The sequence below is a fragment of the Sarcophilus harrisii genome, chromosome 1, assembly GCF_902635505.1.
Source record: "Sarcophilus harrisii chromosome 1, mSarHar1.11, whole genome shotgun sequence".
NCBI classification, from domain to species: Eukaryota; Metazoa; Chordata; class Mammalia; order Dasyuromorphia; family Dasyuridae; genus Sarcophilus; species Sarcophilus harrisii.
The window spans coordinates 654,620,744-654,636,761 of NC_045426.1; the positions used below are offsets into that span (position 1 = coordinate 654,620,744).

The 16,018-nt window shown below is 35.9% G+C and overlaps 1 protein-coding gene across 3 annotated transcripts in view; it reads right to left on the reverse strand.

The window, feature by feature from the left end:
- Nucleotides 1-12,110: 12,110 nt before the first annotated feature.
- Nucleotides 12,111-16,018, reverse strand: part of CHAF1A (chromatin assembly factor 1 subunit A) — a 49,458-nt gene continuing 45,550 nt past the window's right edge. For all 3 annotated transcript variants that reach the window (XM_031947826.1, XM_031947825.1, XM_031947827.1), the window contains exons 14-15: nucleotides 15,520-15,616; nucleotides 12,111-12,800 (exon numbers count right to left, since the gene is read on the reverse strand). In XM_031947826.1, coding sequence (XP_031803686.1) covers nucleotides 12,697-12,800; nucleotides 15,520-15,616 — 201 coding nt within the window. In that variant the 3' untranslated portion in view covers nucleotides 12,111-12,696. The remainder of the gene's footprint in view (nucleotides 12,801-15,519; nucleotides 15,617-16,018) is intronic.

Here is a 16,018-nt window from a genome sequence, read left to right on the forward strand (position 1 = left end):
TTTTCTCAACAACCTGGTGAAGTAGAAGAACATAGGCTAAAACCTCATTTCACTGTAGTGCTCAGTTTGTGATTTGACTCTGCTCATGTGGCAAGAGGGAGTATCAAAAGGACAGCCTGTCTCAAGCACCCTTCTATTCTTTTGGGGAATGAGGGAATGGATTTCACATAAATGAAAAATGCAAATTTCATCCCTTTAAAAAAAAAAAAAAAAAAAAGGTAAATCATTTGGGATTAAAATTCATTCTTTAATTGGATTATGCCCTGCTGTGCCTTACCAAATAGAATGCTAAACAGAATTGAAGCTTTTCTGGATGTGCCTTTGATGAGCTCAGCTGGGGCAGAGGGGCTACATTTTTGTTCAATTAAGAACAATTGAATATACCTATTAGGTAGATTTAAGGAAAAATTTCCTAACAATTAGAATTGTTTCAGAGTACAATGGATTTCTTCAATAGGTACTGGGTGTTCAGCAGCAGGAATTTTCAAGGATTTAGGATTGAGTACAAATTCTGGAAGATAACTACCAAATTGAAACGGTATGGGTCTAGCAACAAAATGAGCTATAATCAGAATGATTTAAGAACTGATTTGGAAGGGACTTCAAAGGTTGTCTAGTCCAACTTGCCTTGAACAATTATCTCTACAGCATTACTCACACTTGAACATAGTATTCTTATAGAACTAGCACAGCACAGTGGAGCAATCATCATTTTGCATACTGTGCTGCTTTTAATGCAAACTGGGATAACTGGGTTTGGGTTTTTAAAGGTGGGTTTGTTTTTTGTTTTTTTTTGGTTGACTCATCGCTGTTATCATACATTGAACTTGCAACCCACTAAAACGCCAGTTTTTTTTTGCTTTTGTTTTTCACCTGCTTAGTCATATCTCCCCTATTCTGTATTTCTGAAGTTAAGTGATGATTTAGCCCAATATTCTAGCCTGCCAGTAGCTTTGGATTTTGTCATTCATTGTCAATAATTTTGCATCATCTGCAAATGCTATCAGCATATTATCCAGGTCAAATTGAAAATTCAAGATGTGACAGATTGCCATGACTCTTTACATTTTCTTGTTAACATTAACCCAAAGACTAGTTTAATCATTGTTGAAATCTTAAGTATACTATTTCCATAGAATCTACCAGTTGTTTCTTTCTTTGGAAAAAAAAAGGAAAATGAGGTTAGTCTGGCACAACTTTTTGATGAAGCCATTCTTGTTTTTCCAATGATAAAATTAAGCTCACCTTTCCCAATTCTGCAGCACTTTGCCCTCTCTGAACCATTTTCAAAAATGGTTCAGCCATCTGCCAGTCAATTCAATTCTTTCTTTTGGGCCTGTTGACTTGAACTTGTCAAGACCTCATCGCACTCTTTTAGGTTTTTATTAACTATCTTTACAGGATTGTACCATTTACATGTATGTACCCTTCACTATCTACTGTTTGAAAAATTTTTTAAAAATCCAAGTTAAAATAATTTCCTATGCAGCCACATTGGTTTCTATTTTAGACAGGTCTCTTCCTCCTCCTCCAAATTATTTGTCTTCAGAATTTCCATGTTTGAAAGCTTTCCAACCCTATTGTGCTGACTCTCCTTATGGAGCCTGAATAGGTGTAGGCCACAAGAACCTATATGCCATTTCTCTGAACCCTATCAAATGTTCCATTCCTATTTATATGCTTCTGTGCAGTTGGAGCTTAAGGAAGTCACGTAACTGAAGCAACTAGGTTCACAACTGATCTGCCACCTCCTCTCAAATGAGCTCTCAGTAAAGCAAATATCTAATTGATTTAACTAATTTACTTCCCTAATTCTTCCAAATTATTTCTCTACTCAAGCTTTTCCCTATCTCCTATTCCAAAACCTAGTCAATTAGCATTAAGTATCTTACTATGCAACCAAGCATGATGCTAAGTGCTAGGAATATACCTTTTTAAAAAATGAGATTACCTGTCCTCAAGTCATTTAACCCAGTTTACTTCAGTTTTTCATCTACAAAATGAAGGGAAGAGGGGAACTCAACAGTGAATTGGTTTTCTCTCATTTTTATGAGATTTAGCCCATTATTCTAGCCTATCAGTAGCTTTGGATTTTGTCATTCATTGTGTTCAATAATTTTGCATCATATGCAAATGCTATCAACATATTATTCAAGTCGAATTAAAAAGTACGTACATATGAGGCAAGATCCAGCTGTGGGAAGGTGGCCATTCCTCTTTTCGGTGGGTCTTTTCACTAAATTAGATGCCTCTGACCCTGTCCTGGGTCCCCCTCTTCCCTTTATCTCAAAACCTGAATCATCTCTCATTCTCTTGTACTCCAATCTGATGGAGAGATGACCCTTCTCACCAAGGCCAGTTCCTTTATGTGCACCCTTGATTCCATCTTATTTTATAGATGAGGAACTGAAGTAAACTGGTTAAATGACTTGCCCAGTGTCACACTTCCAAGTGTCAGACACAAGTGTTTCCTCATCTGTAAAATGACCCAGAGAAGATAATGACAAACTACTTCAATATCTTTGCCAAGAAAACCCCAAATGGAGTCACAAAGAGTAGGTCACCATTGACTAAACAAGTAGCACTTAATAAATGCTGTTTGATTGGCAGCTTAAAAAAAAAGCTGACCACTCACTTCTACCTTTCTTTATACCACAGTTGAAATTCTTTCCTCCAAAGTCACCAATGAACTAAGCTGCCAAATTTCATGAAAGCCTTTTCTCAATCCTCATCCTTGATGAGCTCTTAGAAACTTTTTTTTGGCGGAGGGGGGAGAGGAAGGGGGGAAGGGCAAAGCAATCGGGATTAAATAACTTGCCTAGATCTCAGCTAGTGTCAAGTGTCTGAGGGCAAATTTAAATTCAGGTCCTCCTAATTCCAGGACTGGTGCCACCTAACCTCCCCCCTCTCTGCAACACTTGACTAGACTATTAACTATCCTCTCATGGATTTTCTCTCTTCTTTGCATCTTCATGATGTTGTAGGGTCTTGGTATCATTGCTCCCTAAGACTTCCTTCTAAATTTGTATCACAAGGCTCTATTCTCAGCCGTCTTCTCTTCTTTCATTTACTGGTCTAATCAACTTCCACGGATTTAATTATGATCTTTATGTTCCAATAACTCCCCAGTTTTTGTATCCAGCCCTAGTCTCTTGCCCTGTGTGCGTGCCACCCATTTCTACATGCCTGTAACTCAAACTCAGCATGTGCAAAACAGGACTCATCTTCCATGCAAAGTTCATCTGTCTTCCACACTTCTCTAGTCAGTCAAACATTATTTATTAAGCACCAATGTGCCAGGCACTGTGCAAAATGCACAAGGGAGATAAATATGCACAAATGAGTTATATGCAGGATAAATAGGAAATAAGTAACAGAGGGAAGTAAGGATTAAGAAAGGCTTCTGGTAGTCTTTAACATCCAATATTACTTTTCTACCTGCTCACCTTGATGTTTCTCACGGGACGCTCCTAGCTTTGGCCCTTTGGACTACCTATCCCCAGCTCTGGAAGGTATGTCTTCCTCACCTCCCCCTTTCAAAAGCCTTCATTTCTTTCAAAACTCCAGGGGCATCTGCTACATGAAGCCTTTCCGGATGCTCCCTGACCAATATTAATGCCTTCCTATGAAATTACTCTGCATTTATTTTATACGTCTCTGGTGGTATATGTAATTTCTTTGTGTGGGTAGTGGTAGAGGTGGAAGTAATTTTAACTTTTTATCACTAGCACAAAGCAGTTGGTTAGTAAAGACTGATTGATTGAAAGATATAGGCTCTCTATCACAGACCCTATGATGGAGTGGTCACTTGCCTCCAAGATGCCTTCTATTTCCACTTCAGCAACCACGTACTTCCTTGTTGCTCAGAACCAGATCCAAGATAGTTTCCTCGGCTTTTGAAAGCTAAAATTACCAAGACAGAGTAGAGTACACATTTATAAGTTGTGCTTTTGGCATAGGGAGTTCTAGCACATGCCTGGGAAAGTCAAGACCACTTATCACTAAAACTGTGCTTTCCTGTTATATTATGATCAGTAGTTTCTCCTATGCCTCATCTGCTTGTTCTTTAGGTCTAAACAACAGTCTGCTGAATACTACTGGCAGTACTACTCTCCCTACACTGATCCTCACCCAAAAGCTGCTAACACACTAAGCTCTAGCTCCTGGACTTCTTCACACAAGATAACACAACATTCAATACTACTTTGTCTGGGCAGCTGAGTGGCACTAGGAGTCAGGAAGAAACCTGTTTGGATTTGGCCTTGGGCACTTGGAACAAGTCATTTAATACTCTGTACCTCAGTTTCCCCATCTACAAAATGAAACTAAAGTGTTTTTCAAACCTTAAAATAATGTAAATACTATTACTATTTTTATCTAATCTCATTCAATAATAAGGCCAACACATGAAAGCCATATTTGATTCAGGAGACTCATTCCTTATCTTTTATTATTGACAAGATAGGAATATGAGTCTTCCTGGCTCCAGGCCAGGTACTCTATCCACAGTACCATCTAGTTACCCTATAAAATCAATGATCTAATTGGAAAAACTAATCAATTGAGGGTTACCAGGTAATGAACTAATCATCAGGTTACCAGTTAATGAATCTTGGTATTCACAAAATATCTCTGCAATTCACCAAAATAAATAAATAAATAAATAAATAAAATAAAATAAAAAACACTAGGGTACAAAGGAACTATGTGAGAATCAGCCGGAGGAAAAGAACTCACATTAATAAAAATCATAAATCCAATATTTTACTATAGGAAAGGCCTGAAATTTGTAGAGCCAGTTTGGTGCCATCCTAAAAGAACCCCAAACACTGTTTTTTTAAGTTCTTAATTTTGGTTCTCTCAATTTCTTCTGTCATTTTTTTAGTTGTTAATGTGATCTTTTGTATTACCTTATTTTCCACATAATTGTTAAGGGTGGTGAGGGAGCATCTCTAGTTGCTTCTTTTTAAGATTTCAGCTATAGTAGAGACCAGTTATCTCCAAACTTTCATCATGTATTCCTATCAGTAACATTGTTTTGTGCATGCACCATTTATATATACCAATAATATTTGTTATACTTTGTTAACTTACAAGATAAAAAAACTGAAAATTAAAAGGATGAGATGAAGATAAAATTGTATTTTGAAAATAAATTGTACCAAAAAATCCTTTTCTCTATTAATGATAGTCTGGAAAGAGTAATATAACTGATTGAATGTGCTTTATTTTTTAATTTTAAAAGTTTAACACTTTGATATAGCAATTCATAAGTGTAGTTCCAAACAGAGTGTAATAATTTTTAAAAGCTTGCCATTGCTGAAAAAAGACACTTTACAAACATATTTATTAAATCCAAATGGATTAAGTGCATTGTTGGCTGTATTTATTTATGCTCATTTTAAAATCTATTCATGAACTATCAGATTTTTGTTGAAATCTAGCAAGCAAATTTCTGTACTTCCTAATATCAATAAGTTATTCCAGCACACTAATTAGGTGTTCTACTTTTATTTTCCTAACAAATGGCTTAAAAACTCACTGAAACCAGTAAGAAATTTCAAAATAGCTTGACATTCTATTTCCAAGATTTTTAAGTGTACAGGTGTGAAAGTTTTCATAAGTGACATGCGCCAAAATCATTTTCAGCAATTCAAAGAGAGGAAAAGTGTGAACATCTGTGAAGGAGAGGATGGTCAATAGTATCAGATGCTGCAGAAGTCAAGAAGGCAAAAGATCAAGAACAGGCTGTCAGACTTTGACAATGAAAAGACTGATAATTTAATTGAGATTGTAAGGATGGTGCTTCCCCCAGAGAGAGAGAATTTCAGAAAAGGGGGGTAGGTTTGGGAGGAAGAAAAAGATAACGTAATGAGTTTGGTAAGAGAGAATCCATGGCTGCTCACCCTGGGCTACTTTTTACCATTAAAAAATGGTGTTTGGTGTAGAAACCTTGTCTTTCCAGCAACTTTCTAGTTCCTAACAGCAGATAAGGTGATCTGAAGAAAGACTTGGGACAAAGGATACTTTGCCAATCCAGCTGTTCTGGGTATCTGAATCACAGTGCAAACCACTTAAGCTGTAGAGTTGAGAAAGGTACAGCTTCAAAATAAAAAGGTATTCCCATTGTCCTACTACTTAGGAGGACCCTTTTCAAAAATCTAAGGTAATATTGATTACCTTAAAAATTGTCCTACTACTTAGGAGGACCCTTTACAAAAATCTAAGGTAATATTGATTACCTTAAAAACATATCCTTGGAATTTCAAGATAACTTCTTTTTGGACCCACGTGATACATGGATGATTGGATATATGCTTTCTTGATGATGCCATGGCTGAAGATGCTGAGTTCCAATGACTCTCTAGATGCTGATCCTCCTTTTTTTAATGAAAGGCCAAAGACTCTGTCAGAACTCCAGCAAGAATGAGCAGGTTAACAGCGATACTCTTAAAAGGAATGAAATTTTACCCAACATTCAGCTTCTAAAATCCTTGCCAGTTCTGACATTCTATAGTAAGGTCACATATATAGTTATAACTTTGAATATATCTATAATTTTATAAAGTTATGGGAATAGGTCAGTGCCACCTGGAAGCAAAGGAGGGATTTTTTTTTAAAGTACCAATTTAGCATTCTATCAAAATTTTTAAAAATGATTATTAGCCTTCCATGTAAACAGTCTATGTCAATAGGCAACAAGAGTTTGACAGAATCCTGGACCAGTTGTCAGGAGGTTTGGACTTTAATACCTGGACTAAAAGAGCTCTAAAATTACTTCTGGCTCTGACATTAAAAAAAGGGGCAGAAGATGCTGCAAACTCAATTTTCAGACTCTCTAAAACATTAAATATTGTCTTATAGTGTAAATGTAAGATTCTTATCAAGTGCATATACTACTAGAGAAACAATTATTTATCTTGGCATTCTCATTGTAAACTAAAAGACAAAAGGAGGATTTCAGCTAAATGGAAAGATGACTTAAGAAGCTCTCTCTAGAAAGGCAAATAAAGAGTTGGTTTTATCATGTATCATCTCATATTGAACACTTAGTGTCTTTAATGAAAAAAAAAAGAGCATGGAGAATTCATTAAAAATGCAATTCAGGAATCAGAAACAAGAGACAAAAAGCATCATATCTTTCTATAATGAATACTTTCTTTGAAGAGATTCAGACAAACAAATAACATCACAAAAAATGAAACTAATTATTTTAGCAGACAGGAAATAGCTGATTACTGATATAGAAAATCTTTGTCAGATCAACTGTCTGGATATACTCAGATTACTGATTAGAGGAAAAAATAGACATCAAAACAAACTAGAATAAAAATAAAAGGATGCTGCACACAATTTCAACAAGCTGTGAACTTTTGAAAAGATATGGGTTTAAAAAATAGACATCAAAACATGTTTTCATCATTTCCTAAAGAAATTCAACCAACATAAACCAGTCTCCATAATAATGAAATTAAGAGCCAAAAAATAAGCTTTGTAAACAAACATTTGATCTTTGTCACACAGATATATGATAGTCAAACACATATGAATTTAGAATATGATGTCATTTCAACAGGATGATTTCAGAAAGGCCTGGAGAGACTTACACGAACTGATGCTGAGTGAAATGAGCAGGACCAGGAGATCATTATATACTTCAACAACAATACTATATGATGACCAGTTCTGATGGATCAGGCCATCCTCAGCAACGAGATCAACCAAATCATTTCTAATGGAGCAGTAATAAACTGAACTAGCTATACCCAGAAAAAGAACTCTGGGAGATGACTAAAAACCATTACATTGAATTCCCAATCCCTATATTTATGCACACCTGCATTTTTGATTTCCTTCACAAGCTAATTGTACAATAATTCAGAGTCTGATTCTTTTTGTACAGCAAAATAACGTTTTGGTCATGTATACTTATTGTGTATCTAAGTTATATTTTAATATATTTAACATCTACTGGTCATCCTGCCATTTAGGGGAGGGGGTGGGGGGTGGGGTAAGAGGTGAAAAATTGGAACAAGAGGTTTGGCAATTGTTAATGCTGTAAAGTTACCCATGTATATATCCTGTAAATAAAAGGCTATTAAAAAAAAAAAAAAAGAATATGATGTCATTTGTAAAATGTTAATTAGGCATGATCTCCTCATTAAAAAAAAAGCAAGGAGCTGTGGAGGAAAACAATTTTAAGTTTGCAGAAGGCCGGGCAACAGAACCAAATAAAAGTTGTCTTAAGGGTATTCATGACTAAAATGGAAAGGAGATCAATAGACAGACAGACACACACACACACACACACCCCAAAACTGAAAAGGTCTGTAATTTCTATAACGTATTTTACATCATTGACAGTGGGGGTACCACATTTTGAAACGAATGTTACAGTCCCAGATACATGGCACAAGGAAGTATAGAAATGGATATTGAAGAAAGCAAAAACTAGAACACAGTACACAGAAGATCCATGCTGGAGAAGAAAGGGTTTTGAGAATATTAAATGTTTCTCAAGGTATCTAAAATGGAGGATAAATTGACTTGTAAAAAATAATTACATTGTCAAAAAAGGCAACCAGGAAAATATCAATAAACTAGTATATTTCATATGTATCAATGAATTTATAAGAATAATATCCATATGAAGACTTGAGAAACAAACATTAGTAGACTTTTGCAAATAGTAATCTATAACAAACCACATCTTCATAGTGACAATATTGACTTAAAATGTAGACAATGGAAGATCTGTGAAGGCTATCCATTATTAATATTAAGCAAGGTAACCAAAGGTGTTTGCAATTGTTTTGGAGATATCTGGGGAAAAAACCGAATAGAAAAAGGTTCCCCTTATACGAGATGCTCCAGATGCTATTATTTGTGAATTACACTGAGAAGATTGTACCTAGCCCCAAAACATTAAAGGGCTTCTCATCTGAGAGCTGTGATATCACTAAAGGTATCCCTTTACTATCCCCAAGTAAAAAAAAAAAACATGTGGATAAAGAATGCTATTGCCCAGACCAAGATATGCAGGTGCTTGAATAACCCCATAGAGATGTACCAAGATTATCTTGTACAATGACCACTATAATGGACTCCCAATTGAACTGAAGATCAAGCTGGAACACTTATGGGAAACCAGTGTTTTCAATGATTCCAAGATCCCAAGCTTTTACCTGAAAAAAAGGTTCCTTAAGAATATCCCTTCTGAATGTTTGTGGCAGCCCTGTTTGTAGTGGCTAGAAACTGGAAAATGAATGGATGCCCATCAATTGGAGAATGGTTGGGTAAATTGTGGTATATGAATGTTATGGAATATTATTGTTCTGTAAGAAATGACCAGCAGGATGAATACAGAGAGGCTTGGAGAGACTTACATGAACTGATGCTGAGTGAAATGAGCAGAACCAAGAGATCATTATATACGTCAACAATGATACTGTATGAAGATGTAATCTGATGGAAGTGGATTTCTTTGACAAAGAGACCTAATTCAGTTTCAATTGATCAATGATGGACAGAAGCAGCTACACCCAAAGAAAAAAACACTGGGAAATGAATATAAACTGTTTGCATTTTTTGTTTTTCTTCCCGGGTTATTTTTACCTTCTGAATCCAATTCTCCCTGTGCAATCCAAAACTGTTTGGATCTGCACACATACATTGTATCTAGGATATACTAGGACATATTCAACATATATAGGACTGCTTGCCATCTAGGGGAGGGGGTGGAGGGTGGGAGGGAAAAATCGGAACAGAAGTGAATGCAGGGGATAATGTTGTAAAAAAAATTACCCTGGCATGGATTCTGTCAATAAAAAGTTACTATAATAAAAAAATAAATAAATAAAAATTAAAAAAAAAGAAAAAAAAAAAAAAAGAACATCCCTTCTGGTGATATTGGATGGTGCTGGTTATGGAGTACCAGAGTCTCTGAAGAAGTAAACCTGAGGGTGAGTCAAAGGTACATAGCAGATTACATTACATCACCAAACAGAAATAGCATAAAGGATGTCAGATGTATGCGTGGAAAAAGAAATGGGTCAATCACATAGTGAAAACAAAGAGGGATGACAAATGGACAACTTGCATACTCCATTAATATTCACATACTTCTATCCAGATATTCAGGAAAAAAATCCTTTTGTACATTAGGGACCTCTATGTAGATCTATAGGAAAACAGTGACAAGTAAATGAAAAAGCACAAATAGATACAGGATTTAGATTTAGAGCTGGAAGGGCTCTTAGAAGCCAACTAGTCTGACCCCCTTATTTACAGATGAGTCAACTAAGAACCAGGGAGGGTCAGTGACTTTTCAAGCTCACCCAGGCAGTAAGAGAACTGGGATAGTTTTTGATATGTTGGAATTACACTACACTACTGGGATCATAAATCAATCAAAGTATGGAAGTACATGTTTCTCAATGCCTCTTGTCTCATCTATAAAAAGCAGATACTCTTATTGTTTGCCCTATTTACTTCATGGAGTTATTCATGAATGCTTGAAGTTTAACAAACATTCCAGAAATACAGCAAAAACCTCAGCTAACACCAAGCTGATTTATTGTTGGTAAAATGCTTTGCATATTTTTTTTCATCCCCTCCCCTCACATATGACTATCTACATTTCACAGATGATGAAAGTGAGAGAATAAAGTGATTTACATAAGATCACACACTCCTCCCACTGATAACCCATGGTCCATCTACCATTCGAATGTTGCATTTTTATTGCTACTCATTGTATCAATGCCACTGAAATATGTAGCCTCACTGAGAATCCTAACAGAGATGATTAAATTCTTGGGTGAACTGTTATGTTCTTTCCAAGCTTCTCACTATTAAATATAAGTGCCACAGACAAACTGAGAATTTATCCGAATGTTAGATGAGGGAAGTTTCCCAAAGATAATGCTTCAATGAACAGTCTCCATATGTATTTTCTTTTGTAAGCAACACTAGGGCAAGTGGGAACATTCTTTCCCCTCAAAGAGTCTAGTCACCAGCTTTTCTGGCTCAGTAGAAAGGAATCACAGTAATGCCCATTTCCATAGGACTTGGTTGTTTCCTAAGCACTTTCCTTACCATCATTCTTAAGGTAAGCAATAAAATTACTATTAGCCTCATTTTATAGATGAGAAAATTGAATTTCAGAGAGATGAAATGATTTGTCTTGGATCACACAACTGATAAGGGTGAGTTCTATTCAGGAAACTGGAGGGTTAAGAAGAGGAAGGATCCTCTTGGTAATTTCCACCCATCTTTTAAAAACAGGGCAGATTGCTTTCCCTACCACTATGACTGACATATAACAAATAAGAAACAGTGTGGTCTAATGCAGGGATTCTTAAACTTTTTCCACTCACAACTCCTTTTTGCCCAAGAAATTTTACATAATCCTGGGTATATAAGTATATAAAATAGGCATACAAATCAACTATAATTCCACAACCCTCACATTCAGTCAGGAGATTCCATATAGGATTCACAATCCAGTTTAAGAAGCTGGATTCTAGCAGATCCTGGAGCCAGGAAGGTCTGAGCTCAAGTATATGCCATATTACCAGCTGCATCAACCTGGGCACACTGCTTAATCTCCCAGTGATGGAGACAAATGTTCTAAGGCTACAAGGTACAGAAGGAAGTGCAATTACAGAGCCAGTCCATAATGTTCAGAGGGTCACAGAGGTGGTCAACTAGCCAGGACCTACCCCCCAGTATCCTGGCTAAATCCACGGTTATTTTTATTGCCTACCCCATAGCTGTGGCTTCCAGTTCTGTCTCACACTTCTCACAAAGCTTAATCATGCCTTTACAACAACACTGCACATTTCTTGATTATATGTTAGCATCATGTCTTCACCAGTGTTGGGTAGAAAAAAGAACCAGATGTTGAGTCCCAGTTTCCTACTAATCAGCTACTAACTCACCTGAGATCCCTTCCTGGCCAGACTCCCAGCCTATTCCAAAGTACAATGAGAGATTCATGAGTGAATACCTGACACCTGTGCAACACATAAATTTTCCCCAAAGTTGCCAAATTATTCTTCAGAGGTCCCAGAACATCTTGAACAAAGCTGGGACGACAATAAATATTCAAGAATTTTTAATTAATTGATTGGAAAGAATTTTAAGTTGACGTGCTAAATCAAAGACAAAATAGGGAGTAGCATATATTTTTGTTAATGCCTATTTAGCTTCTAATTTTAAAAAATTAAATAAAAAAAAGAGACCATAGAATAGAATAAACATTTATACATTTCCACCTTTATATCCAAAAGCCCACATTATACAAATTATAAAAAATCCTTGACAAAGGGCTTTAAGCTACTAGGGTTTTCAGAACATGTACAATCCAGTAACACAGGCTGCCTTCTGTGCCTGGAGAAGAAAACAAGTTATTTCTCATACAAAATATCAAATTTCAATAATGCTTTATTAAAGACAGATGAATATGCAGTTTGTTTTGCGTGTGGTTTTTTTGTTTTTGTTTTTACAATTATCAAAGAACTAATCAGTCATTCTATATAAACTTTCAAACCTCCAAAGGGGTTGTGAAGCAGGACAAAGTGCTGTCTTCTCTTTACAAAAGAAATGGAAAGATTTTCAAGTATCTGATACACATTTTAAAATAGTCTAAAGAATTCTACATACATACATTATGGGATTAGTAAGTTTATGGTCTTAAGTTCTGTTAGATGGGCTGCCTGGCTGGGGGTCCTCATTGGGTTCTGTTTCCATTGCACCATCATCAAACTTAGAATCAAGTCCACATGGGGATTTATCCTCTGGAAAAGAAAAATAAGATCTCTTTAAGCTGTGTTTCTGTCACTTTGAGATGTCAAAGCAGTTGCCAACATTCTCTTCCCTTCTGTTATCTGGATGAACACCAAAAAGACAACCCACTATTCTTATAATACAGTGAATAAATCCTTTGAAAAATATTAGTATACTCTAGCTTTAATTATCTCCTTATTAAAATCTGATAATTACTGATACGCAGGTAAGGGGCTGTCTATACCTCTTGTAATATTGGTTCCTTTTTTAAGAATGGTAACTGTATTGTTCTGTCTCCTATTTCTGCCTCATATTAGTTTCTACTTTGTCCTCCTGGTCATGAAGAAAATTTTAAAAGAATCAGCTGAGTTGCTGGGGTTTTGGGGTCATGTCTACACTGAAAATCATACCACAACATGGAAATGTTGAAATGTTTGAGCTCCTCACAACAATACCACAGATCTATTTAATAAGCTTGTATGGTATTAAATGGTAAAACTAGATAAATGTGTTACGCCAGATCAGAGCCCTGACTATTGGCTTAGTATTGATCAAGCTCTAATCTATATAGCACAATACCACAAACAACTCGGGACAGCCAGGCAAGCCTTTTGCACATACGAGTGTAATTCAAATGAGATCAAACTTGTAAAGTACTTAGCACAGTGCTTGGCACGTAACAGGTGCTATGTAAATATTTCTTTCCCTTTCCCTTCCTTTATGCAGGCATTATGTGGAGCCATTTATTTTTCAGAGACTACTGATTATGTTAGAGTTTAACATGAAAAAAAAAATAATCAAGTCTAAATAAGTGAATATGGAAAGAAAGCCTCTAAGTGTTCTTTTAAACATCTAATGCTATCAGTATTAAATATTATTGTTAGGTTCTACAACTAAATAATTACTCCTCTTATCACTCGTTCCTTAACATCTCATCTGACATGAAAATTTTCAAAGGCTCTGATGTAGATCATGAACTCAAGTTGTTTGTACCAAACTAGAGAAGCTTTGAATAGGTACTACTAGTGGAGCAGGTCTGCTGCTCTAGGTCCAACCTAGAGGTAGACATTAGGTGATGAATTCCCTTGTCAAGATAACCCATAAAACAAACAAAAAACAACAAACAAAAAAAAAACCAGAGGAGCCCTCCTTTCTATTCTGCCCCTTTCCACCTCTGTAGTGACAATGACAGTGATGGAAAAGGAGACAGAATCAGTTTTTAGACACTTAAGACATTAAATTTTAACTCCTGGCCCTTTTTTTGGTCAGAATTACCCATAAGAAAGTACAATCAATGCAGATCAGCAACTGTTCTGCAAAACATGTAGGGTTAAAGTTGACTGGATGCTGATTTCACCTTGTCACACTGTCAAGATATCTCACAGGTAGGATTTAAACCCAGGTCTTCCTAACTACAAACGCAGAAATTAAAGTTATCTAGTCACATGAAAGTGGTTGAATAACCAGATCCAAAGAGTAGCAATTAATGACTGATTAATGTATTTGTGTCATCCCTGATGAAGTCCCTAGAAGAATGTTACACAGAGTATGCATTTAAAGAAATGCAAATTAAAGCAACTCTGAAGCATTACTCCATACCTATTAGATTGGCTAATAAGACAGAAAAAGGAAAATGATAAATGTTAGATGTGGGAAAATACCAGCATTGCTGGTGGAGTTGTGAACTGATACAACCATTCTGGAAAGCAATTAGGAACAGAGGGAAAGGGCCCCACATGCAAAAATGTTTGTGGCAGCCCTTTTCATAGTGGCAAGAAACTGAAACTGAGTGGATGCCTAATAATTGGAGAATGGACGAATAAATTATGGTATATGAAAGCAATTAGGAACTATGCCCCAAGGATAATCAAACCATGCATGGCTTTTGATCTAATAATAGCACTACCAGGTCTGTATTCCAAATAGATCATAAAAAAGGTAAAAGGACCTACTTGTACAAAAATATAGCAGCTTTTTCTGTGTTGGTAAAAGAACTGGAAATTGAGGGAATGCCCATCAATTGGGGAATGTCTGAACAATTTGTGATATATGAAAGCAATTGAATTTTATTATGCTATAAGAAATGATAAGGATAATTTCAGAAAAACCTGGAAAGACTTATGTGAACTGGTGCTGAGTGAAATGAGCAGAATCAGAACATTATAAACAATATGGCAACACTGCACAATGATCAACTATGACTAACTTAACTCTTCTCAGCAATACGATCCAAGATAATTCTAAAAGACACATGACAGAAAATGTTATTCACATCCAGAGAAAGAACTGAATGCAGATCAAAGTATATAATTTTCACTTTTTTTGTTTTGTTTTTTGTGTGTGGCTTTGACTAATGTGGAAAAATGTTTTAATGATTACACATGCATAATCAATATCAAAATGCTTGCTATCTTGAAGAGGGGAAATGGAAGGGAGAAAAAATTTGGAAATCAAAATTTTATTTAAAAAAGGAAAACTAGAGTAGCTAGGTAGATAGAGCACCAAACCTGAAGTCAGGAGGACCTCAGTTCAAATTTGACCTCAGACACTTAACACTTCCTAGCTGTGTGACCCTGGGCAAATCACCTAACCCCAACCGCATCACCCCCCCTTCGCCCCCCAAAAAGGAAAACTATCTTTACATATAATTGGAAAAAATAAAATAGTATTTACAACAACAACAACAAAAGACAAACACAAACAATAGCTTAAAGTTCTAATTCTTCTCACCTCTGATGACTGGGATATCTATAATCATGCAATCAGTGTCATCTTCCTCCTCTTCTTCAGTGTCTGCTTGGAATCCATCCATTTCCAGAGTTTCAACCTAAAGCATCCAATGAGATTTATTTTATAACAAATAGCAAAACTGATATGGTAATCATTTTATTTAAATGCTGGGTGAGCACATTTCCTTGCCAATGGAGACAGTAGCTAGAGAAAAGGAATTGCTAAACATGACAGGAAAATATTATGTTATTTATAAAAATTACAATTTTAGTAAAGTGTGGCAGAATAAGCAGTAGGTTTCTCATCAAAAAACTAGGGTTTGAATCTTAGCTTTATCTACATATTAGCTGTATGACTATGGACAGATTTGTTTCTTCATCTATAAAATAAGAAGGATGGATTGGATGACCTTTAAAGACCCAGCTCTCTCTACCCTCCTTTGACCTCATTTACCCATTATTATCTTGAGACACTCATGGTTCTTTCCATTCTATACCAT